Below are 16,874 nucleotides of genomic sequence, written 5' to 3'. Positions count from 1 at the left end.
AGTCAAAAACCATTTATTGTCAGATGAACGATTTCCAAAGATCATAAAAAATATTCTATTTGTATTGTGTTTTTAAAAAATACTCCACGTAAGTATCTTCTAACATAGATGATTCTGGTCACAATGGCAAAATTTTATCTTCATAACTTTGTGCATCTGAGAATTATTTGTTCCTTAACCAAATTATGTCCTATTAATATGTGATGCAAAAGAAACAAAGTCATAAGTGAAAAGCTATCTCGATTATGTTAGTTGTATTTGCAAAGTAAAAGTTGGACAAAAGGGTAATAGGATAGTGTGAGAGATCATAAAATCAGTGATTATGCTGTTATGTATTATTTACTGGACACATTTATCCCACGCCTACTTTGTGCAAGGCACTGTATTAGGAGTTTTTACATAGTTCTGCTCATTTAACGTTCATAAGAAACATTATGTGGCTCTGATGATTACTGCTGCCTCTACCTGCATTATAAATACAAGCAGACAGAAGCCTGGGGAGTGAAATAACCTGTCCTGGAACATGAAGCTCAAATCATCTGATGTTAAAACCCCAGCACTGCTATAGTCTACTGCCCTGTTTCTATTAAAGACTTTTTGTAATGTGAATAAATATTAGACTGGTATCCAGAGGAACTGAATTCTGGTTTCAGCTCTGAAGTTCACTCCCCCATGAAACCTTGAACTTAAAAAAAAAATTCAGGTTTTCTCATCTGTAAAATGCAACATTTATACTAATTAGATTTTCTCACGTGGCCTATACTATCACAAGATTGTCATTTCTTTTCAAGGAGAAAGGTGGAAAAAGGTGTATGTGTAGGGAAGCATTACTTACTGATTACGTATTGATTACATGCCATAATTAATAGAATTGTGCTACAGGCATCCAATTTTAGAACTATGAGTACCCATCAAGGTCACCTAGAAAACTACCTTAATATAAAGCAGTGGTTATGTTGTTAACTTGCCTCGGGAACACAAATCAAGTATGGCTGAGTTGGATAATCAAGCACTCCAATTCAGTACCATTCACCATGGGAAAACAGAAGCAGCACACCCTGGATTATACAATAAATGTGTTGTATGCATACAAGAAACAGGCCTCTTAAACTATGCCGGTGAGCTATCCCAGACGACGTTCACAGACTCTCCATAGGATTTAGGCATCGTATGTTCAAAAGCACAATTATCTACTGGGATGGCACTTACAGGTCACAGAATTATGACAGAAAAAATAGAGCAGGAAGCAGACACTGATTAGCTGCCATTGGTAGGGCTTGTGGTTCCTCAGGCAACGTATGGGAAAGAGACACTACTTGGGAATTAACAAAAACAGTAATTTTCCTGGAGGGAGTTGTAAGTAAATGAGAAAGAGCCAGTCATTCAGGGGGAAATGGGGTCTATGTTTTGGACTGCTGGAGGAAAGAAGTACTTACAGTATCTCTTTACACATGATACACTTATTGTTGTACGACTTGCCATCAGCATCACGTACAGGATCACGCTCCCGAGTACAGCTGAGTTTTCCATTTTGCATTTTGTCCCGGAACTCTGCGCATTGGTCCTGAGGAAGAAAAGGAGAGTAGGCCTCCAGATTACCTGATCTATTGTATTGCTGTTAAGTTTAACAAATTCAATTCAAAACCATTTGAGTTAAGAAAAGTTCTGATTTACCTCCTCTTACATGTAACATCTAGCATGGCTATCTACAGAGAAAGGGGGGACTGGAATCACCAATATCCTAAGACGCCAGTTGTCATGGATAATAATACTGCGTTTGAGATTCTATACAGGGAAATCATCAAGCTTGCTGGGATTTAATAGCATGGATGAAAGGTCATCAAACTAGAGCCTACAGGACTGATCTGTCCTGCTGTCTGTTTTTATATATGGGGTTTTATAAATAAAAGTTGAAACATACCCTCACTCATTCAGGTATATTTATGGCTGCTTTCCGACAACAGTGGCAGAACTAAATAGAAGCAACAGTGACTATAACGACTCAGAATGCCTAAAATACTTGCTATCTGGCTGTTACAGAAAAAAATGTTGCTGACCTCTGATATAGATCGTAGGGAGAAAGAAATGCTGGAGGAAAATACAAAGTTACGCAAAATGCCAAGAAGACAGGCTCAAGCGAACTGTGGAGTAGAGAGACAAAGGGCCTTACCAGGTTTTCCCCTTGAAAGTGAGGATATAGCCTCCTTAAGGAGAAAGATGGAAAAACAGAATAGCCAGAATTTATCAAAGACATATGCTGAGCCTGTGTTGGATCTGGAAGCAAAGAGATGGTCTTGATAGCCCAAGGTCATAAGAAGAGAGACCAAGCAGCTATCATCTTACGCAGTGCTGTTCACATGCCCAGGAGGAGTTGATAGGCAGTTACTGTCATTCTGACCCTTCAAAATGTCTCAGGAAATGTGCTAAAAACTTGCCTAAATTGTTTTATTTTATCCTCTGTAAGAGCACTGCTGAATAAGGGAAACTAGAGTTTAGCAAGATGAAGTCATTTATTCCACATTGGACAAGTCCTGCGTGGCAGGGGCAGGGTTGTACTCCAAACTATCTGGCTCTGAAAAACCCTGCTGTTTCACCTAATATGCTGCATGGATCAACAGAAAGTCTCCCTCTCACATGTGGCTTCACTGAGGGAAAGAGAGAGTACTTAGAGAAGAGGAAGAGCATGAAATGCTAACAGGGAACAGCTCCACTATCTCTCCTGGAATCAGTTACTGGCCTGAGAGCGACATTATGTAAAAAGGGGTCAGGAGACACAGATGACGTCATCATGTTAATTATTCCAGGTTTAAGGAAGTTAAAATACACCCAAAGGAGATGAAAAATTGCTGAGATATTACCCTGCAATTTCAAGGGGAAAGTCCCCTGTCCTTCCCAGGATGTTTTCACACCCTGCATGACCTCCATTCCCCTTTACCACGGGCTTGGCCGCGGTGCCCTTGTCAGTGACTTGTGTCCACCCTGCCTGTGGGAATTAGAGGTCCTCTCACCTGAGCTTTGCCTCCTCCGCCACCGCCGCCATGGGAACTATGCCCTGCAGCATTTCTCTGATCTTCCTCTTCTTTTCTCTTTCTTTCTTCATCTTCTTTCTGGCTGGAAATTAGAAAGAGGGAGGTAGGGAAGAATAGATTAATGGAGAGTGGAGTGCATGTCTGTGAGTTCCTCCTCCTATCACCAGATTAGATCTGTATAGAAAGTCACCAGCATTTACTGAACATCTACCATGTTGCAGGCCCTTCTCTGAAAACAGAAAGACAAATTACGTGCAGTCCTTCTGCCTGGAGGAGCTCTCCCTGCTGTAGAGGGAAACCAACATGTACGTAAGCATAAGCAAGTCCATGTGAGCGATTTACTAGCCCTTCATACATGCTCACTGTGACTCTCAGCTGGATTCTTCTCAAACGCCTCAGAGCCAAGAGGTCCAACAATAATTATCTTTTCCACCAAATGTGCCCTTGCTCCTGGATTCTCTACCTTTCGGGAAAAACAAAACCCTGGAGTTGTCTCTGCTCCCACCTCTCAGCTCCCACAGTTGTTGCCAGCATGGCACTGATTTCATATCTCACCTTCTCTCCTGTTTCTCTCACGCTAGTTACTGCTCCTGGATTCCTGCAAACCTCTTCCACCACCAGCAGCATTCCAAATCTCGGTCCCTTCCTTCTCTTTTTTCCCTTTCTACTGCTGATATAAATGAATCTTCCCAAAGGAACCATACTTATCCCACTTACTCTCCTACCTGAAAATTTTTAGCGGTTTCCCATGATATATAGAATTGACTTCAAAATCCTTGAACTGGCATTCAAACCCAGCAAAATGGCTAAGTTCTGACAAACTAAGTGACTTGCTCTTTACTGTTCATATGATTTCCTTAATTTAAGAGATTTACCTATGTCTTTCCCTTCTCCTCTCATTCCTGCCTGGACTGTTTATATCTTATCCAAATTATAAGGTCCAGGTCTACTCCCCCATAAAACTTATTAACTTTCCCTTCCCCGAAGTACTAGAACACATCAAATACATCATTTATCATTCAGCAATTCCTCCTTCATATTTTTTTAAAGATTTATTTATTTATTTTAGAAAGAGATCAGGGGAAGGGGCAGAGGGAGAGGGAGAGAAGCAGACTCCCTACTGATGGTGGAGCCCAATGTGGGGCTGGATCCCAGTACTCTGAGATCATGACCTGAGCCAAAGGCAGATGCTTAACTGAGTCACCCAGGTGCCCATTCTCCTTCCTATTATGTGAACTTGTCCCCATGTCTATTGCATCCATCTATGTACAATTATTATTCACACTGTACACTGTAGATGTTCAGTAAATGGCTATTGGATGACTGAAATATTTTATGTGTACTTCTGAGCTTTGTGTAAAGATTTTTTTTCTTTTTGTGAAAAATGTGATATTTTAAAAAACATAGGTAGAAAAGTTAGACTGATAGTAAAATATATTTATTACTTTCCCAGAGGTATTTAAAAGATAATGTAGAAAAGAGATCCATCAGACAGCAAAGGACTTCAAATTTTACCCTGTTGTGATCTATTAGTAGGTAGGTTTGACTCCAGAAATTATAGAGAATGTAGTACCCTAGTCATATATTGCCTGGTTCTAATATTGGCCTTTATAAGAAAGATTTGCCTGAAAACATTCTGCAGAGAATCATTTATTTCCTTGATATGTAAAGAAAGGAGAAACACAATAGACATTATCTTCCTGGCTCTCTGGCTCCTCAACTCTGCCCACCCCAGCAGGGGCTTCATTTGAGCACTCACAACACAGCTTTGCACATGGCACACTTGTTGCCGTGGGTCTTGCCATCTGGGCCACGCACAGGATCATTTTCTCGTGTACAGAAAAGATTTCCATTTTGCAAAAGGCTCCGAAATTCACTGCATGTATCCTAAAGGAGGAGAAAAGGCAAGAGCCATGGATATTTTCATATAAATTACTTTGTTGGGTTCCTTCCAAGAGATTTCTAGTAAAACAGGTACAGAAAATGACCTCTGGGTATTTTTCTTCCTGGCAATTGTTTCCATTCAATTCCTACCAAACATGGATGACTTAATAAGAAGTTTCTTTTTCTTTTTCCTTGAGATATAGCCCCAAAATCCAGACTGAATCTGCACCCACAAATAAGAAAGAATCCCTTAATAACACGGCTTCTTTGAGAACTGGCCACTCATCTTTGATGGGGGCAAGCAAATGACCACAAACCTGAAAAAAAATCTACTTGGAATCAACCTTTTTGAAACCAAGAAAATATTATCCCAGATTATTCTAATGTGCCCGATGTATTATTTTTATTTTCCCCAAAATGCTGGCACCAGAAATAATTAAAGTGAGGAACACAACTGATGTGACCCAATGTGGTCATCCAACCGACATAGTGGGTTAGGAATAATGCCTGGTTTGGTGTCTGGACATCTAAGTTTGAACTCCTTTGTTTCCATTTTTCAACTATGAGAACTTGAAAATATGAACATGTGGAATCTGACGTCAATCGTGCCACTGCAATTTCTTCCTTCTCTCTGGATTTCAAATCTTCATTTAAAAATTCGGGAATGAGTTAAAACCAATGTTTGCAAACTATGACCTATAAGCAAAATCTGACCCACCACCTAGTTTTGTAAATAAAGTCTCTTTGGAACACATCTATGCCCATTACCTGCATATTACCCACAGTTGCTTTATAGCTGTGACAGCAGAGTTGGAACAGAGACTGAATGGCCATGATCTAAAATGTCTACTCACTGGTCCTTGAAGAAAATTCTATCAATTCCTGGACTAGATGATCCTTGAGCTCTCTTACTTTGGTTTTCAGTAATTCTATGTTTTTGTTTTGTTTTGTTGTTTGTTTCTTTTAACAGAGAAACTGCAAAACCTCATCCTTCACTGTGGTATTAACCTTCCAGGATAACTACCTTTTCAGCTTCTCTCTTAGCTTTTGTTCTGGATTCAGCTTCTTCTTTTTCTTGTGCTTCTTGCTGGCTGTAGGAGGGGGGGAAGGGAGAATCATTCCTGGCACCCAGTACCTATTATCCTAACGGGAAAATCTCGCTAGACAGAAATATCCTATTATTTCCATACTCTACCAACTGAGCATGGGAGTAGGAAGGTAAATGCCCAGCTCTCCATATTGTTTTTTGTTTTTAATGTTGCTTAAAGAATAAGACACATGCATCACAGGAAACCAGCCAACAAGTTTTTAGCACTACATTCTCTGGAAATATAAAGATCTTGTCCTTCTTCTCAGGAAGCAATGAAGACGCTGAAAATATTTACTAGATGTTAGCAAACGTTCAATTTGGTAGCACCTAATGATCACATCTTTGGATTATTCATGGTGGTATGTATGCAGAGAACAGGTATCCCAGTCCTTGGATGCCATTAACTCTGGAGGAATCTGCTGTGAGCACACAGTCCAAGAACACTTTAGAACACTGAGAATACCTCAAAGAAATGCGCAAAGTATATGGTTTTATAACTGTAAATGCTTGAAGTCCATGCAAAGATAGCTTCCAGATCTACTTACTAGAGAAAACCTTCGGTGTGACCACCCTTTCCTGCCCCGGGCCTATCTTTCTCCCACACTCAGCAGCAGTGGATGTGGCTCTACTCACAAGAAGGCTTCACACATGGAGCACGTGTTGCCATGCATTTTCCCATCTGGGCCTTCAATGGGGTCGTTCTCTCTAGTGCAGGGGAGTCGTCCGTTTCTCACATAGTTACGGTATTCACTGCACAACTCCTACCAAATGAGGGTGGATTTAAGAATTAGGTAACTAAATACTGGAGAACTCCTCCACATTACCCCTCTGAAAACTGTGACAGAATGCTCCCAAACAGTGGATACATCAAAACAGTGATGTAGAAGGTCAATGTTACCAAGATACTTTTCAGGGGTCTAGGTCACACATTATCTAGAAAATAAGATTATATTACTGATCTCATTAGAAAACCTTCAATTCAACTCAAATATTATTCTGGGCTAGGTACTGTGAGATAGATGAAGAATCATCTATTGTTCCTTTCATAAAAAAATTTGTGATCAGCGAATAGTATTTCTTACCCCCCAAATTTGTCCAAGCCCTAATACTCAAATCCTGTGAAAATATTACCTTACAGAGCAAAAGGGACTTTGTGAATATAATCAAGTTAAGAATGCTGAGATGGGGAGATTCTCCTGGATTATCCTAGTGTCCCCAATGTAACTGCAGGGGTCAGTTCCTACAATTGGAAGAGTGAGACAGGAGAGACTGAGAGGAGTTAACTGCAGAGGAACAGTCAGAGACATGATGCTGTTGGCTTTGAAGATGATGGAAGGGGTCTAAGAGCTAAGGAGCACGATGGCTTCTAGAAGTGAGAGAAAGCAAAGAGACAAATTCTCCCCTATAGATTCCAGAAAGAAACACAGCCCTACCAACCCTTTGATTTAGTTCAGTGAGACCCAGGTCAGACTTTTAATGTAAAAACCAAAGATAATAAGTTTGGGTTGCTGTAGGCCACCAGGTTTGTGGTAATCTGTTAGAGCAACCGTAAAAACCAAATACAGATTATTTAGAGTCTTTGGGGAAAGTGCACAGAAGCATCTGTAGTTAGAATAAAACAAATGATATAATTGAGAAATAAAAAAAAATTGCTGGCATAATAGATGACAGAGTTATTAAGTATATTGTTTAAATGGGGAAAATCTTTGCAGAGCAGCTAATTCTTATTCTGAGACATGAGAAATAGCCAGAATTTTGACAGAAGAAAGGGATAGTCATGTCTGAGTATGAGGGGGCCATACAGAAAGTAAAGTTCATTTCATGTATAATCCTGAAGACTTATACATGGATAAGTTTCCTAGGACTTCACAAAAAAAATGTACGTAATAATATTTTATAAGTGAAGAAAATAAGACACAAACTATTTGCCTTACTGGGAGGGAGACGCAGACAGTATTTGAGCCCTGGCAGTGTGAGTCCAGAGTTCAGGTTTTTAACCGTATGTGACTGAGTCCATAAGATGGACTACCTTGAATTAATGCTTGGTGTGTCCAAGAAGCAACAAGGTGGCCACTGTAGCTGGCACAAGGGTGGCAATGGGTAGAAAGTAGGAAATGAGGTCTGAGAGGTAGCAGAGGGCAGATCATGCATGGCCTTGTAAACCACTTTCTAGTGGCCTGGTTCTTACCTGGAGTGAGATGAGTAGCCACTGGGTGGCATAAGCTGCCTTCTGTTTTTAAATAATTACTTTGGTTTCTGAGTTGAGGGCAGATTGTAGGGAACAAAGGTGAGAGCAGGGAGAACTGTAAGAAGTCAGGTCTTCCAAATTATAAAAGGATAGAGGAGAGGAGAAATGAAGAGCTGACCGTACCCTATAGGACTCTTACAAATGGTGACAGGGTGCAAAATCTAAGGTGTATCATGGGCATTATAGCCAGAACTTGTGGTCCAATTGCTAGCTCTCAAATTATTAACTATATGTATTTTCTTATCTGAGCCTCTGAGCCCTCATCTATAAAATACAGACAACAATACAAACATTAATGGTTACTACAAAGATCAGTCCTAAAATTGCTATACCATATGGCATATAGCAGCAACTAAATAATTAATAGCCATCACCATCATCATCATCATCATGTGAGAATGGAAACCCAAGGCTCAAAAATACCATTAAGCAATTTCCCCAAAATCTCACAGAAAATTAATTGGGATTAAAACTTAGGGTTTATCATAAAATACTCCTAATCTCACAAAACAAACTGAGGGTTGCCGGGGGGAGGGGGGTCTGGAATGGGTGGTGGGGTTATGGACATTGGGGAGGGTATGTGCTATGGTGAGTGCTGTGAAGTGTATAAATCTGGCGATTCACAGACCTGTACCCCCGGGGCTAATAATACATTATATGTTTATAAAAGAATTTAAAAAATTATTTAAAAAAACAGGGTTTGTTTTTGTTTTGTTTATTTAGAACTAACCATCCCTACATAAAAAGATACAGAGAAAAATCTGAAATCTGCCTCTATTGGTTTGTATTCAGACAACAAGACAGCCATCTGTATGCACTTCTTTTTTGGGGATAATACTATTCACATGGTCAGTGGAGAAAATGATGACTGACCTCTTCTCAAATGCACAAGCAACTAAATCATATTGGTGTGAATAGGAAGAAGGGATCTTCTTATACACAAGGATCCAAATACATGATCTCATTCTGTGAAGTCACTAAGGACACTGGAATGAGGAGGTGGGAGTAGGAGGCTTGTCTAGGGGAATGGAATATTTATGTGATTCTAATATCTAAAACAGTTACCTGTGCTGCTTCTCTTTTCACTTTCCCAGGCTTTTCTTTGTCCTTTCCTTCCTTGCCATTATTTTTCCTCTTTTCTTCTTCTTCAAGTTTGCTACAGTTAAAAACAAGATACAAGCTAAGTACAATTTCCCATTTTTATGATAACGTATTTTAAAAAGGGATGAGGACCTTTACATGGTCAGATTCACTCTTCAGTAAAAATTTATCCAGTCTAAGAGATGCTATCATTATCACTGTGCCCAATAATGCAGATAATAAGCGAAATAATAATAAAATATAATCCGCCTTAAGAAAAAAAACTAGCATGATCTTTTATCAATATGAGACCCTCAAGTAGTCTTGATTCCATCAGTCTTATCCCATCAGTGATTTCAATGATCTGAAAGAGGCCACAGTTATCTTGATTTTTTTAAAATTGTGCAACTTTTCCTATATAAATAACAACCATATCAGTGATGAAAGCCAGAGGTGATACCAAGTCAGATGATGAGCCCATAGTCAAAATAAACCATGTTTCACTATAAAATTAAAATTTTAGATATTATTTTGAGGGAATTAATATTTAAGTTGAAGTTCAAGTTGTAGAATTATTATCCAAGTCCAAGAAGATTCAATAATTAATATGTTAGGTTGATCATGAGCCTAAGCTTCTGGCTTTCTTGCCATTTTCTATTGATACACAGCTTATCAAAGCTGGAAAATCTGATCACATTCCCAACTAGTCATCACCACAGCATGGACAAATGGATCAATGAGAAAATAGTCTGGATTTCCTGAATGTCAGGCTACTGTGTACACTACTGGCCTAGTCTGTCAGTCTCTCCTTTAAGGAGCTATGTGCATACACCTGAGATTGGACAAGGACATGTGAAAGTTAAGGGACAAAAATAACCTTGCACCTTTTCAACAGATATTATTTAAATATTTTCCTCAACATTTACCTTAGCATGAGACTCTGTAGAGGATTAGGAGTCTAAGAAGGAGGAGAACCTGAGGAGGGAATAATCCATTTCTCCTGTACTGTCTCACCCAATGGAGCTTTGGTTCCACTCACCAAAACAATGGCCTAAAAGTCCCTGGACTTGGCTCACAAAAAGACATTTCAGTAAACATCTATTGTATGGGCTTGCCTCTTAGAGGCTTTATTCTCTATACTAAACCACTTATCAAAGTGTTTACTTCAGCTATACACAGTAATGTTCCTGAAAGGATAAATGCAATCCATTCCATTTCTCATTTGGGTTATTTTAACACTTCTTTCCTATCACTTCCTAACTTCTGTCCAACTGGTTTTCCCTTAGCCAATAGTTGAATATATTCACAGAATCATAAAATGTCAGGAGTGAGAGAGAGAGACAAAGATATCACTGCATCCAGATCATGAAACTTCTGCTCTGTTATGAATGATGATTATCAAGTGTTCAAAATATAAATTGAGACTTTCCCATGGCTTAACTAGAGGACAGACAGATAACTGGATAGAGAATCACACTGTCACTGTGATCCATTATTACTTCATGTCTTGTCCATGTGCTTTTAAACTTACATTGCATACACACCACGGTATGTATTCTACACATTCCTGAGGAAACTCAGACTCAGACATGATCGATGATGAAGAGATTCAGTGGGACAGATGAGGGTAGGTACTCACAATAGGCTTGCACACATGGCACACTTGTTTCCATGAATTTTGCCATCGGGGCCGCGGACAGGGTCATTCTCCCTGGTGCATATAAGCATTCCATTCCTCACTTGGTTCCGAAATTCACTGCAGAGCTCCTGGAAAATATTTTCTCAGAATGACTCTCTGCCTTTCCTGTACCTTTGTCTTTCTGAGGAATAAATGATGCAGAATAGAAGAAAAACAAAAAGGGATGACAGGGAGCAGTAAATTGATAAGTATTTACAAAGCTTCCATCGTGGACTCAGAACTGTCCTTGCACTAGAGTGGATCTGGAAAAATTTGTCGTCATCATTCTCCCAAGGCTGCTTACACTCTAGGTGCAGAAAAAGGCTGACAAAATTGGCAGAGAACAATACACGTTTGTGTTATGTTACATATCACACTCTATGAAAGCTATGAAAGATCAAAGCGGCGGGAGTTCAATGGACCAAGAAGAGGAGGCTCCCTGCAGAAACTTCCTGGAAGAATACTGCTGAGCCTTCATGAGAATGAAGGGCATCTTGCCATTTGCAACTACTTGGGTGAAACCAGAGGACACTGCTATCTGAAATAAATGAGACAGAAAAAAAAATATGGTGCGACCTTACTCGTATGTGGAATCTGAAAAGGCTGACCTCAAAGAAACAGAAAGTAAAGTGGTATTTGCCAAGGGCTGGGAGGGTGGGGGAAATAGGGAGTCGCTGGTCAAATGGTGTACATTTTCAGTTATAAGATGAATTAAGTTCTGGAGATCTGCTTTAGAGCATGGCCATTATAGTTAGCAGTACAACAGTATACTATGCAGTAGAACTGAAATTTGCTAAGAGAGTAGATCTTAAATGTTCTCAACACAAAAAAGTAATGTATTTATGTCATAACATGATGTGATGGAAGTGTTAGGTAATGCTATAGGAGTATCATTTTACAATATATGACTGGACCAAAACAAGACAATATACACAATGTTAAACTTATACAATGTTGTATGCCAATTATATCTCAATAAAGCTAGAAAAGTTAAAATGAGAAGAATGAGCAAAAAAATTGGTGGATCTCAATTTGTTTTTAGAAGGCTGAGAAAGAAAAAAAGACATGCACAAACTAAAAAATAAAGATATATTTGAAATAAAGATAATGGAGGAGAGGGCAAGTGTGAGTCCTTGGAGAAACTGACACCTTCCTGGGAGCTCCTTGATAAAGTAGAGGGATAGGGGATGCAGATTTCAAACAGGAGAGGTACAATAGGAGCAGAGGGAAGGAGAAATGTGTTAAGACCGACTGGAAAATCTAAGGTGATTTAGCAGCTGATCAGATATTATGGATAAAACAAGTGTTCAATTCTAAATTACCAATAAAAAGATGGTTTCAACTAACAGAAAGAAAGTTCATGAGAAAGTGAGTCAGTTTAAAGATGGACTTTTAAACTGTGTCAACTTTCCCCAAATAAATATTAGGCTTATACTTTGCATTTATTAGGTAATAAAATCCATAAATGTAAATCTTGTTTATGGCCATTATATAAGAGTAATCCAACATCACATACAGACAGATTTCTTGTGCTACTTGTGACAACAGAAATCTAAGAAAAGCCAAATATGGAGAATATGCCCTACAGAGTAAGTTAACCCTCTCCTTCTTATAAAATGAAACTCAAAATTTGAATTACCATGCAAAAAAATTGGTACTCTACAAACTTCTACTTAAGACCACTTTTTACAGGTGAAAGCTTTTTTGTTGTTGTTGTTCATTTCAGGCATGGTAATTGAAAAGGAAAACCTTTCTACTAATGAGATATCTAGAATACCTTAAGGAGGAAACAAATGTCAAGGCATAGCATTCACAGTCCTAAGAAAAATTACCTTTGCAGCTTCTCGTTTAGCCTTTGTTCTTGCTCTTTCTTCTTGCTGACTATAAGGACCAGGAGACGAAAAAGAGAGCAAAAGAATAAATGGGTCTTAATACAGTAGATTCTTAACATTTACATGTTGATCATCTGTTGCTTTGACAATTCTCAAGCACCACCAAAGATCCACTCACAGCAATTTGTAATTTTATTGGGCGACAAACTGAAATGATTCATTTTACCTCAAGAGAACAGTGTACAAGAAAAAGTCCCTTAATGAGTAAACCCATTCAGCTCCTCAGCAAGTACACAGCAGTAATACTTTCCTATTGGCTGATTCTTTTGCATCTATAACAGCTCTCGATAAAGTGCAATATCTGGCTTCTAGGAGGCAGTATAGCATGGTGGTTAAGAGGACAGATCCCGGAGCCATAAGGAACACAAGAGATGTCTGAACCTCTCTGTGCCTTCCTCATCTTTAAATGTGGAAGAAGGGAGGGATAGGAGGAATAGTAACCACATTCTTCTCACAGGATTGTTGTGAGCATTAAGTGAATTGATACTGTAAAGCAACTAGAGGAAGTATCTGGTACATAATGAAATGATTGACAAAAGTGATATAAATGATCACTATCATCATCACTGTAATTATTATTAAGAGTGAACCCTCCCAAAAAAGGCATATGATGGAAATGAAGTGAGGGTGATAGCTCTTAACCATTTTTGACAACTAATGGCATTGCAAATCAAGTTTAGCACAACTGGATCTATAATCTAAACAATTTAATCCTGTTAAATATGTAAAAAAGTTTTCATTTTAAGATATAAGAATGTGTAAATAATATATAAAAATGTTATGGTTCAATCAACATAAGACTTTTTCATTTATCAAATTAAAACCTTTTTAAAAGGCGCAAAGATGAGGCGCCTGGGTGGCTCAGTCAGTTAAGCATCTGATTTCAGCTCAGATTATGATCCCAGGGTCCTGGGATTAGGTCTCAGCAGGGAGTCTGCTTCTCTCTCCCTCTGCCCCTTTTCTGGCTCATGCTCTCTCTCTCAAATGGATAAATAAAATCTAAAAAAAAAAAAAAAAGGTGAAAAGACAGTTTGTATATGGTATGAACATGTGCAAGAAAAAACTATGGAGGGAAAATGATTCTCAAAAAAGCCAAGAGCCTTTGCTAACATACCCACAAAATATGACATAGTCAATCTTTATTTCTTTTTGGTAAGGAAGTTTTACAGTGATGGGAGAAAATTACTAAAATAGATTTAAGAAGCATTTTCTTTCCATACTGGGAAATTATCAGAGGACACAGCAAAGCGGATCACTAGGTGGCAGAATTAATTCCTTGTCACTGAAAGATGAATGTCCAGGTAAAGAAAAACAGACTGAAAGAAGCCTAACTACAGGCAAGTATAATCAATTGCCTGAAGTTATAAAGGCATTGCTAAATGATTATGTCTACAGCATACAGTGGAAAACATCATTTTCTTCATTTTTTTCCCTTGCACTGATATTTCTATCATTCCCAACTTCTCTGGGCCTTTATGTTGTTATCTATAACTTAGGATAATGCAAGAAAGACCCACTTCATGTGTTTTTGTGAAGCTTAAATGGGATTAGGTATCAAAGCTTTTAGCAAGTATGTGCCAATTACATGCATTCAATAAATGTTGGTTATGATGATTCGGTTTTTAGTGCTTTCATGCCCAAACACTAAAGGACCAATCTTCGGGGTTATATATAATGCTTTTCACCAGGGAAGACTGAATCATAGAGCAGTCTTTTCTCTGAATAAAAGATCTTGAGTTACCTTGAAAATATCCTAAAAGAAATTATTACAGTTCTCTTTAGATCACAATAATCATCATCTGAGAGCTCTCCACTTCTTGTTTTTGTGTTTTCTTGTATGGGGTTTTTTTTTTTTTTTTTAATTTAAGTTCATTTATATGTGACATCTAAGAATGACCTCTGCCCTGAAGAGAAAAACGCATTATTCACAATTGTTTGAAAACTTCCCTCAGTTCTTTCCCCCTCTCCTTCCGAAGTACTGGGCTCTACTCACAAGAAAGCCTCACACATGGAGCACGTGTTGCCATGCATTTTCCCATCCGGGCCCCTGATGGGGTCGTTCTCTCGTGTGCAGACAAGCTGTCCATTCTTCCTTAATTTGCGGTATTCACTGCACAATTCCTGTGAAATTGAGGAAGGAAGTTTGAAGTTTTGAACACAGGTTGGGTCAAGTTGGAAACAGCTGAAGTTTAGACTTTTTTTTCTTAAGTGGGGATCAGTAATTGGCTTATTTTAGAATAGTTCTTAACTGGGAAGACATGACTATTTTTAAATGATGAAAGTTACACGCCCTTGATCTGGAAATAGTCACACATGCACATGGGTATATGCTCACATATAAACAAACACGAACTGTACAAATGTTTCCTACAGTTTCAGGGGATTTATGAGTTTCCTGGATGCCATCAATGGAGTCCAGGTCCTCTGACTTTTGGAGAAGTTCCCCTCACCTCAAAGGGAGCTGTGTTCTCAGATTCTCTCTTATTTCTTGACTCACTTTCCTTCTTTTTCTTTTCTTCTTCCTCTGTTTGGCTAAAAAAAGAATGATTAAAAAAGACATCAGTAAGGATCATAGAATGTCCAGGTTGAAAATGACCTCAAATATCACTTAATTATTACAGTTAATACTTATTAAATTCTGGGGCCTCTGGGTGGCTCAGTCAGTTAAGCATCTTCCTTTGGCTCAGGTCATGATCCTGGGGTCCTGGGATCAAGCCCTGCATTGGGCTCCCTGCTCCCTCTCCCTCTACTTCTCACCACCTTCCTCCCCTGCTTGTGCTCTCTTTCTAAAAAAATAAAAAATAACAAACAAACAAACAAACAAAACCCCAAAAAACAACAACAAAAAAACTTACTAAATTCTTACTATGTGCCTGACCTGGCACTCATTCCATGAAATCTTCCGAACTGTATATTATAAAACTACTACTATAACCCCACTTACAAATGAGAAAACTGACAGAATGGATCGATTTTCCCAGGACACAGAACTAACAAATGTACACTATAGATTTAAACCCTAATCCAGAGGAAGTTTTTTGATCTTCCACTACTCAAGACTTCTAATACTCAGTAGGTCTGATTACTGTCTAGTTTTTCTTTAATCTGCTAGTAAATTCTCTACTTATATCATCCTTGAAACCCCATAGAGGTCATTCTACCCCTAAGTCATCAGACTGTGAGGAAGTTGCTCCTGGCATTGAGCCAGACCCCTTCCACAGCTTTCACTCGTTGTACCCACTTTTATGCACAGAGACAACCTAGAACTAATGTTGATAAAACAAAAGCTACTTGGAAATTTCAAGACCATGACTTCTCCTTTGCTAAATGTACTGAGGCTTAAGAGTCCTTGAATGACACTGTTTTATTGATTTCTCCTTCTTCTTTTTTTAAAAATTTTTATTTATTTTTTAAATTTCTTTTCAGTGTTCCAGAATTCATTGTTTATGCACCACACCCAGTGCTCCATGCAATATGTGCCCTCCTTAATACCCACCACCAGACTCACCCAACCTCCAACGCCCTATCCCTCCAAAACCCTCAGTTAGTTCCTCAGAGTCTCATGTTTTGTCTCCCCCTCCAATTTCCCCCAACTCCCTTCTCCTTTCCATCTCCCCATGTCCTCCATGTTATTCATTTCTTCTAAATTTGTTTTTGCTTTCTGCTGTAGTGGTCCTCTCATAATGGAACACAAAAAATGAAGCAGAAAGTTAATCTGAACTCACTGCTTACATTTTCTAGAATCCCTTCCATAACAACACTTGTCTAGTAGAAGAGAGAGATGTTGAACATATAGTCACACATATCAATTTATAGCTACTGACCATGCTTAGTGCTATGAAGCAAAGTCCTGATTACCATGAAGGAGAAAGTGTGGGGTTAGGGATGTAGAGTAGGCTTTACCATGGTTGTTCAAGCTGACGAGACACCTGGGAGGGGCTCACTCCACCAGATACTCATCATTCTTATTCCA

At 38.8% G+C, this 16,874-nt stretch overlaps 1 protein-coding gene across 1 annotated transcript in view; it reads right to left on the bottom strand.

Moving 5' to 3' along the window:
* Nucleotides 1–16,874, bottom strand: part of LOC111156935 (serine peptidase inhibitor, Kazal type 5) — an 81,530-nt gene that overhangs the window by 26,227 nt on the left and 38,429 nt on the right. The window contains exons 14-23 of the mRNA XM_022518089.1: nucleotides 15,352–15,433; nucleotides 14,895–15,022; nucleotides 12,842–12,890; nucleotides 10,971–11,098; nucleotides 9,317–9,407; nucleotides 6,637–6,764; nucleotides 5,938–6,004; nucleotides 4,789–4,916; nucleotides 3,009–3,111; nucleotides 1,437–1,564 (exon numbers count right to left, since the gene is read on the bottom strand). Coding sequence (XP_022373797.1) covers nucleotides 1,437–1,564; nucleotides 3,009–3,111; nucleotides 4,789–4,916; nucleotides 5,938–6,004; nucleotides 6,637–6,764; nucleotides 9,317–9,407; nucleotides 10,971–11,098; nucleotides 12,842–12,890; nucleotides 14,895–15,022; nucleotides 15,352–15,433 — 1,032 coding nt within the window. The remainder of the gene's footprint in view (nucleotides 1–1,436; nucleotides 1,565–3,008; nucleotides 3,112–4,788; nucleotides 4,917–5,937; nucleotides 6,005–6,636; nucleotides 6,765–9,316; nucleotides 9,408–10,970; nucleotides 11,099–12,841; nucleotides 12,891–14,894; nucleotides 15,023–15,351; nucleotides 15,434–16,874) is intronic.

This window comes from Enhydra lutris, unplaced genomic scaffold, assembly GCF_002288905.1.
Source record: "Enhydra lutris kenyoni isolate GAN:26980312 unplaced genomic scaffold, ASM228890v2 scaffoldscaffold50, whole genome shotgun sequence".
Taxonomy (NCBI): domain Eukaryota; kingdom Metazoa; phylum Chordata; class Mammalia; order Carnivora; family Mustelidae; genus Enhydra; species Enhydra lutris.
Note: the sequence above shows the minus strand (reverse complement) of the source record. Positions and strands in the feature narration are given on the sequence as shown.